Source organism: Danio rerio, chromosome 1 (assembly GCF_052040795.2).
Source record: "Danio rerio strain M-AB ecotype USA chromosome 1, GRCz13ab, whole genome shotgun sequence".
NCBI lineage: Eukaryota > Metazoa > Chordata > Actinopteri > Cypriniformes > Danionidae > Danio > Danio rerio.
The window spans coordinates 16,097,372-16,106,466 of NC_141021.1; the positions used below are offsets into that span (position 1 = coordinate 16,097,372).

The window sequence follows — 9,095 nt, forward strand, 5'->3', positions numbered from 1 at the left end:
TGAATGTATAAATGTGTGTGAGGCATGAATGTCTGACTTACTGCTTTCTTCAAAATATCTTCTTTTGTGCAAACTCATAAAGATCTGAAACCACTTGAGTTTGAGTAAACAGTGAGTAAATCTGGATTTCTGTGTGAACTCTCCCTTTATTTGAGCTCTCTCCAGTCACTCTAGGAAGACACTACACCTGGATTATTTGTCTAAAGAATACGTTTATTATTAAAATCCCTATTAACATTAAAGTCGTCTGAAGCGGTGGCTTAGTGCAGGTAAAGGGGCCCCGGCCCTGGGTGAGTCGGCCATTAGTTAATGCCCACTCCTCATTCTGCAGGTGATCAGGAAGCAGTTCTCTGCACTTCCTGTGTGACTCCTGCTCACCCTACACAAATCATTAAGATCATTAATCCAGACTGACCCTAACAACACAATCAAAGCCATGAGTGCGTCACTCAGATAAGTGTCAAGTCACTGGCCACCTGTTCACTGTAACCAGGGATGGCGCTCAATATCGTCCAAACTGGGCCGATCAGCCGCCGCTGGACTGAGACACCAGCCAATCAGCTGACGGCACTCTGATACACACAACACCGTGTTCAGAAACACAGAGCAACACACTTCTGCTGATCTCTCAGTGAGTCTCTTACCTGTTGACAGAGTTATGGGGAAGGTCAGTTTGCTCCTGGACGTGACCCTCAGTGAGCCTCCGAAGGGGAAACGGTTGCACAGGATGTTGAAGAGGGTCACTCCTACTGACCACACCGTAGCTGGACCCGCATGGTAGCGCTGTCTGCAGAACCACTCAGGTGGAGCGTATTGAATAGTTCCTGAGAGACACAAGGAGACACAAACACCCGTTCAAAACACTCCAGCACACACAAATTCCCTTTGGTGGATCATCAAAAGCTCACAAACATCCACAGAGTGTTTCCTTCTGCAACACAAACCCACCTGCGAAGTATTTGTAGGCCGAGCGCTTGAGCAGATCTCCACAGCCGAAGTCCAGCAGCTTGATGTCCTGGGACTCTGTGGAGATCAGCAGGTTCTCTGGCTTGACGTCCCGGTGCAGGACTCCGCGGCTCTCGCAGTGTTTCAGAGCCGCGATCAGCTGCACCAGCACTTTCTTGGCCAGACCCTCATCCAGACAGCCGTTCTCCTCACAGAAGCTCTGGAGGTCTTGGCAGGGATCCGGACGCTCCAGGATCAGGATGTAGCGTCTGGGACGGTCAAACCAGTCTAGCAGCTGCAGGACGTTGGGGCAGGCAGGAGCTGAATTGACGCGGGTCATCAGTGCCACTTCCAGCGGCAGCCGACCCTGACCTTCCTGCAGGACAAACGATTGGATTCAGAACCCAATGAAACATCAAACACAACAACAGGTTCACACTGAACTCACAACTCTCAGTCTCCTCTGTGTCCGCTCTTTAGACACATACTTGATGGCGACCTGTAGACAGATAAAGCATAATAAATCACACCTGCCTGATCCTCACACATCACATTTACTGAGATCAGGATTTCTAAAGGCTGTTTGAATGAAGAGCGGAGAAAACGACTTACTGGCAGTCCATCAGACCTGCGCATCCCAGCAAACACAGAGCCAAATCCACCGTCTCCCAGCAGTGGGCCCTTTGCATACGCGTCTGCAACACAGAGGAGCAGTAGAAATGTGTGTTCAAAGAAAACATGCAGCAGTAGAGAAAACTGTAAAAGAGCATTACTGAAACATCATCATCACTTCTTCAATAAGCCATTCTGACCTCTGCGAGAGCGTTTGAGAGCTCTTCTAGATGAGGTGGACGGACGTTCATCTTCTGGTGTTTGCTGGCTGCCGCTCTGCCGCTTCCTCTTCCTGTTACCCTGATCTGTGGACACAGATTTGGCCAACAGGGAAGGCAGAGGTGCGAGAAATCCATCAAGCTCTTGGCTCACGGTCTGGGTTTCACCATCACCATCATGTGTCCTGACGTCCTGAACAGCTGCCTGGATGAAAGCAGAACTCCTGGATCTGGAGCGGCCTGAGACAACGACAACAACAACAACATATCACGTTTATTATAAGATTATAAGAATTAATCAACAATTAACTTTAGTAGCTGCATCTACAGAGAATAAAAGACATCTGATCACTTATATCGGGGAACAGTTGTGTTGAAATGGGTTCATTTGTACCAGTTTATTTACATCACATTTCCCCAAACATTACACAACATCATATCATGATTGATCATAAACAAATAAAAACTAAAACACTCACTGCGGTTTTCACCCATCTGACAAACTCCTCCAAACTCCAGCAAACCTGAAAACAAGAACAAAGATCAAATATCAATAAAAATGTCAATAAAAACAATAAAAACAAGATCAAAATCAAAATAAACACAACAAAAGAGCAACAAAACGTGTCAAAAGGAATAATCTCAGCTCTGAGCGTCGATCTCCTTATAAAATAAAAGTCTTCTGTCAGAAATCCACTGGTCTCCTTGAAGAATCGCAGTATCAGCACAGTAATCCTCAGCAAATGTCTCAGAAATTCGCCTCTCCTCAATCAACAGATAGCGGCGAGTCTCGGTGTTTATATATGGAGTCAAATCATAACACGCGTTGCTATAGCAACCACAATTTGAATAGCTAATCTGAATTATGTAAACATCTAATTTCAGCATAAAAATAATAGTTAATAATAATAATAATAATAATAATAATAATAATAATAATAATAATAATAATAGTAGTAATAATAATAGTAGTGGTAATATAACAATAACAGTGACTTTAAATCAATTAATTTATATTTCACGAAACTGTAATTATGATAAATGAGCAGAATTCGTTTGACAAGGTTTGACTTTGTAAAATGTACAGCTATTTAGCAATTAATTAAATTAAAATAATTAAATATTCGGAGATTTTTTATTAGTGGCTCAAACAATGTAAATAAAATACAGTGTTAACTGCTCATGAAGATATTAGAAATATAAGTATAAGTTCAAAATAGTTTATTATTGTAAATATTATAAAGTAAATTAAATCGCTCACCAGTTCTTAGTCTACGCACCATTTCAGATCACATGACCGTACGTAGATATCATCTGGTACGGTACAGTCATATTTATGTACTTTTCGTTTGCTCTTGTTTTAATAAAATTATTAATATTAATAAATTGTATTAATGGTTTCGATATTTTCGATGAATGTGAAGGTTTTCTAAGGGACTTTGTGTACTTTTAACGGCTAGAAAGCACAAAACAATTCACGCGCCGAGTTTTCGCGTCTGACCACAAGATGGCGTCCACAGCTGAAAAGGTGAAAATTTCTAAATACATTATTTCTCGTTTATGTGAAATACAAATATACAGCTTTCAATATGCTAAATTACTATCACCTAGTCTGTAATGAAAATTGGCTTGTACATGTTTGCTAGAATTTTCCTAACCAATCTAGTTTTGTTTGTTTATGTGAAAAATAAATACATAACGGATTCTTTTTTTAGCAAAACATCTCTCGTTTGTCATTACATTTGAAGATTCGATGTGATTTACGCTGTTGAACGTCTGTTACAGGTGCATAATGTGCATCGAAGCGACCTGATTTTACACAATAGTTTACTGTAGTAAATATATGTCAAAGGTAAACAGGTTACTATTTTTTAAGCCTAGTAAAAATCATTCATAAAAGTTAATTGTTTAGTTATATGATTGTGTTTCTTCTTCTTCTTCTTGGTCTTAATGATGGTCCTGGTGCAGTGATGTTGCAGTTGCTGTGAAAAGCTAGGCGAGAACACAAACCACAAGTGTTTCCATTCAGGCATGCAACAAACTGAATGTCCTAAAAGTGTTTGTGGTCAAGCTGGTGATCTTGCATGCTCAATACACACATCAATGCATGAGATAAACTGTGGTTAGACAAAAACAAAAAGAAGCAGAGTAAGAAAATATTTAGTGCACGCTGCAGCTGTAAATGTTGCTTTCATTATATATATACTTTCATAACTTAGAATTGTTGAGAAACTGAAGATGCAAAAGTGTCTGATTTATTAAAATATGCACCATAAATCATGAACAGAATTAACAGCACACAACTGTGGTTTGATTTACTTAAAGAAGAGCAGAGCAATGCAACATATACGAGTGCAACATTCGACATTTAAACCAAATTGTAATAATCATTCAACAAAATTTCCTTTCATAAAGCAAATCCATCTGTTTGTATTTCCTATTATCTTTTAAATTCTACATTAAACCTTCTTTAGTTGTTGAGAAATGACAGTATCCTGTTCACTGATCAGACACTTATAATGAATTTAATGTGAGAAGAGAGTTTAGTGTGGAGTAAATTCAGCACAATGGACAGCTCCCTGCAGTGCTGAACTGACTGAACCACATCTGCAGGAGGAAATGCTACAGAGATGTTTAATTACTGCTGAATAATTACTGAACAATATTGAATATTGAAAATCTAACCCATCAGTAGTGATTACTAATAAATGTTTATTTTATAATTAATTAAAATTAAATGCAATTACATTAAAAAAAAACTTTGTTGGGCTTACACGCTCTAATACATGCTTTAATAATTATATTTCTTTTAAATTAATACAGTTTTGTTAATCTTAATGAAAAGGTAACACTGAGTTTGTATAATTGTTTCTTTTTGTAATTGAACACTCACTTTACAGCTCTTCATCTCTCAGAAAACTCCCTCATTAAACCAGTAGTTGCCCTCGCGCACATTAATCAATACACAAGACTAAAGAAAGCCTAATGGAAAATCTGTGCTTTGTGACAATGATCTAAGAGATCTTATCAGATCAGTGAACTGTAAACACTAATGTGAAGAGGATGAACTGTACAGGCTCTGAACGGGGCTTGTGGGTTTCCTGTTTTGACATGTTCAGATGCTGTTCCTTCATCGCTTCCAGTTTTGACCTATTAAACAAAACAAACATAAAAACCCTCAATTACAGCAGCAACACAAAGAAAAAGATCAATTATATTATTTCATTTCAGTTCAACAGACAAATTTTAGTGATTATAATCAAACATTTCTGATGTGACTCTATCTGTGTTCATACAAGCTACATCTGTCTCTGTTTACTGATGAAAGGTTTGAGCAGTATTTTTATTTCCTGTTGACTTCTTTAATTTCATGAGTTAATCAAGTGCCTGATCACAAAGACATTTTTAAGACAGCTGAGATTGGACAACACTATATTTCACTGTTCATTGTACATCAAAGAATAACTCAATGGAAAGCCAAACCCCTCCTGACACAGGATGTTTTTAAGTAAAACTTTCCATTGACGTGAACCAATCAGATAAGAGCCGCTGGTCTGCATGAAGACCCTCAGCAGTGTCAGTAATTCACAATCACTCACTGCCATGGAGAGGCCACGACTTACTCTCATCGCACTCATGTGTAAGAATAATTATACTTAAACTGTTTTGAGATTTAAATATATAAATAATTTTTCAGTAATATGCTCAGTGTTTGAGTATGTGAAATTACAAGTGCTTGACAGTTATTTGTCTGCTTTTATAGTTACTTTAATTAGTCACAAACAAATCTCTGGAGAAGAAGTGGTGATAAACGTCAGAGCAGGAGAAAACATCACTCTTTACTGTGATCGCTCAGTTATTTATGGCTTCATGATTGTGTGGATAAGAAACTGCTCTCATAAAAACCAGCCCTCTTTAGTGATGGATTATAGAATATTTGATACAATTAAGCATTTCAGATTCGTCCACAACCCTGCCAGTAATTCCTATGATCTACACATTATTAACATCAGTGTCTCTGATCTGGGGCTGTACTACTGTGCAAATGTGAAAAACTCCATCAATAAGAATGAAAGAGGCGTCATCTCTGGATCTGCAGTGTACAATAATGGAAACCGAACAACACGTCTCTCTTTTGCTGGTAAGAAATAACTTCTGCTGGTTGTTTTGTAGTTTCTGGAGAGCTTTCCAGGAAGCAAGACAAACAGAACAAACATATTTTAATGAACATTCATTGATTCATTTGTGTTTGTTTCATCTTGAGAAAGAGACGTCCTGTTCTGAGCTCTTGAACAGCACCTCCACTCCTCCTGCTGTCTCAAAGTGTGTGTTCTGCTGGAATCTGCTGTTTAGTGTGTGTTCGCTGTGTGTTCTCCTCTTCTCCATCTGTGTCTACTGCCTCTGTCAGAAGAAAACTACAGGTAATTTTCACAGATTAATACACTTTGCTGCCATGGTTTAATATACAAATAAATGGTTTTGTCAGTGAGCTCTGTTTTTATCAACAATGCATTTCTTTTAAAAGGTATAAACTTAAAAGCATCGTCTTTGCATAACCTCTGATGATGGAAATGTACAGTCAAGGCAAATTGACTAGCTTCATGTTTGTTTCTTTTCATTTATTTCTTGATGATTAATAACTCAAAATTCAGTATCTTGGAAAATTAGAATAGTACTTAAGACCAATCAAAAGGGACTTTTAACACAGAAATACTGGATGTGGTGTCTGTCTGGTGTCTCACATCTTCCTCTTCACAATTCCACATGAATTCTCTAGGAGTTTATGGTCCGGCAAGTTTGGTGACCAATTATACATTGCGATACCATTATCTTTAAACCAGTTGTTAGTACTTTTGGTAGTGTGAGCACGTTCCATGTCCTGCTGCACAGTCAAATCAGCATCTTCATTAAGCTGCACTGCAAAAAATGCTTTTCTTACTTTGATTTTTTGTCTTGTTCCTAGAACAAACATCTTGAAATTCTTAAATCAGGAAGCATTTTCTAAACAAACAAAACATTTCGTCTTGTTTTAAAAATAATATAATAAAAATTAAGTTAGGTTTACTTTAAAGCAGATTGCCAATGGGGTAAGCAAAATAATAATTTGTCATAATATGTTCACCCCCTTGTTTATTTTTTCCCCCAATTTCTTTTTAACGGAGAGCAGATTTTTTCACCACATTTCTAAACATATTAGTGTTAATAACTCATCTCTAATAACTAATTTATTTTATCTTTGCCATTATGACAGTAAATAATATTTTACTAGATATTTTTAAGGCACTTCTATACAGCTTAAAGTGACTTTTAAAGGCTTAACTAGGTTAAATCAGGTTAACTAGGCAGTTTAGGGTAATTAAGCAAGTTATTGTATGTTGATGGTTTGTTCTGTAGACTCGAAAAAAGAAAAGCTTAATGGAGCTAATAATATTGTCCTTAAAATTGTTTTTAAAAATTTTTAAACTGCTTTTGTTCTAGCCGAAATAAAAAAATAAGACTTTCTCCAGAAGAAAAAATATGATCAGACATACTGTGAAAATTTCCTTGCTCTGTTAAACATCATTTGGAAAATATATAAAAAAAATAATTAAAAGGGGGGCTAATAATTCTGACTTCAACTGTATATATATGTGCTGTTCTCATTTTAAATCTTCCGTTTTAGGTTCTCCACATGATCAAAAATGCAAGCTAAGAGGTGCAAGATTTGCAGAGGTATGATACAAACTACTGTACCAGAAAAAAAATTTCCTTTTGCTTAAAATGTTTTGGATAAAAATTTACATTATACAATATATATATATATATATATATATATATATATATATATATATATATATATATATATATATATATATATATATATATATATATATATATATATATATATATATTCACACACATAATAAAAGCCCACATTATTTGTTCTTCCAGGGGAATAATGAACAAGAGTTGTGTTATGTATCTTTGGATGTGAGGACCAGAAGACAAATACAACACAAAAAAACACAAGACCGAAGTTCTGAGTTCAGTATATATTCTCAGGTCAATTACAAAACTTAATAGATTAGAAAATTACATGTACCATAATCTTGTTAATGGCAGGTTTTTCTAGTTCGGGTAAGGACATCTATGCTGGATCATAGTTTGAATTCAAAAGAATTAGCAAATTTGCTGAAGGTTGGGAAATTCGTTTTACAATTTTGGTTCTGCCTTAAATAAAATCAAATAAAATATAATTGAATACAAGTGTAGTAAGATGCATACCTTATTTTCGTTGTGTTTTTTCCTCACAATGTGATGCACAAAGTTTATGTATGACCTGCCATTGTATTATTGGTTTAGATTTTTTCATTACATTAAATGCCTTTATTGCTGTTTCTTTTTCTCAGCTATTTTGTTTTTGTATCTGTTATTAAATCTCTGATTAAAATAAAGTATTGTGGTTCTGTACAAACAGTAAAAGATTGACAAATAAACCTTATATTTTCAGTGAGTGTTTTAGCATGTTTTCAGTCTTTATTGACACACAGTGATGATGACCAACACAACATGAGGTAAAAGTGCATTTCCTGTGTGAGGTGTCAAGTGTTTATGATAATTATAGTATTCTTAAACTTGACGATCGCATTGTTTATCTGAGATTATTTACATGTAATTGGGTAATCTTAAAATTTAGCAAGGTCTTACCATTTTTAAATGAAACAGAAAAGCTACAAGCATGCCCATTTTACGTGGTGTTTAGTTGTAAGATGCAGTTTTCAAGACTGATGCATTTGAACTTGCCTTTTTAAACTGTACTTTTGATTCTCTAGCAAACGTTTATATATTAAAATGAAACTGAATTGATTTGACTTTTTAAAATGTTTGGTCCCTCAGTTATTAAGTTATTCTTCTAAGAAGCTTTTTCTGACCTATTTGTCTGGTCTGTTTTTATTTATTCATTTGTTTGGTTTTTGAGAAAGGGTCTTGTCATGTTCTCAGTTAAAGATTGAATCTCAACCACAAATGCTTCCATTCAGGCTAGTGGTTGTGTAAGACAGAACAGGAGACAGAAATAGGACAGGAAAGAGGTCGATTGTGTGTAAACGCTTATGTGGTTTGTATGCATGCAGTGTTAGCAACAGCTTGCTTAATGGAGATTATCATTAATTCTACAGACTGGATGAAGATGTATCACAAATACAGTTTCATTTATTATGTTTAAGTTTGCAGGAAACATTGGTAGCGCTTATTAGAAATGGTCTGCATGGCTGTTTTAGAAAGAAGAAATGTCAGACACAATTAAAAACAAATTTACAGACATATAAATTCCAACAAGAC

General features: G+C 36.0%; 2 protein-coding genes across 2 annotated transcripts; one reads left to right on the forward strand and one right to left on the reverse strand.

The window, feature by feature from the left end:
• Positions 1-198: 198 nt before the first annotated feature.
• On the reverse strand, positions 199-4,920 carry LOC110438568 (serine/threonine-protein kinase pim-3). The gene is made up of 9 exons (XM_087236989.1): positions 4,850-4,920; positions 2,255-2,299; positions 1,758-2,015; positions 1,558-1,640; positions 1,394-1,444; positions 949-1,321; positions 645-824; positions 477-572; positions 199-379 (listed from the first exon to the last, which is right to left on the reverse strand). Exons 2-8 carry the CDS (start codon positions 2,268-2,270, stop codon positions 481-483), a joined length of 1,053 nt encoding a protein of 350 aa, XP_087093115.1. The 5' UTR covers positions 2,271-2,299; positions 4,850-4,920; the 3' UTR covers positions 199-379; positions 477-480.
• LOC141385533 (uncharacterized) lies at positions 3,744-9,095 on the forward strand. The gene is made up of 5 exons (XM_087236968.1): positions 3,744-5,415; positions 5,539-5,916; positions 6,044-6,196; positions 7,438-7,487; positions 7,707-9,095. The coding sequence occupies exons 1-5, from the start codon at positions 5,334-5,336 to the stop codon at positions 7,833-7,835; spliced, it is 792 nt and encodes a 263-aa protein (XP_087093094.1). The 5' UTR covers positions 3,744-5,333; the 3' UTR covers positions 7,836-9,095.

Coding starts and splice junctions, on each gene's coding strand:
- LOC110438568 (XM_087236989.1), bottom strand. Junction 1,641..1,757: donor TCTCAAACGCTCTCGCAGAG/GTCAGAATGGCT, acceptor TCTGTGTTGCAG/ACGCGTATGCAAAGGGCCCA. Junction 1,445..1,557: donor GCAGGTCTGATGGACTGCCA/GTAAGTCGTTTT, acceptor ATCTGTCTACAG/GTCGCCATCAAGTATGTGTC.
- LOC141385533 (XM_087236968.1), top strand. CDS start 5,334: ATGAAGACCCTCAGCAGTGTCAGTAATTCACAATCACTCACTGCCATG. Junction 5,917..6,043: donor AACACGTCTCTCTTTTGCTG/GTAAGAAATAAC, acceptor ATCTTGAGAAAG/AGACGTCCTGTTCTGAGCTC. Junction 7,488..7,706: donor GAGGTGCAAGATTTGCAGAG/GTATGATACAAA, acceptor TTGTTCTTCCAG/GGGAATAATGAACAAGAGTT.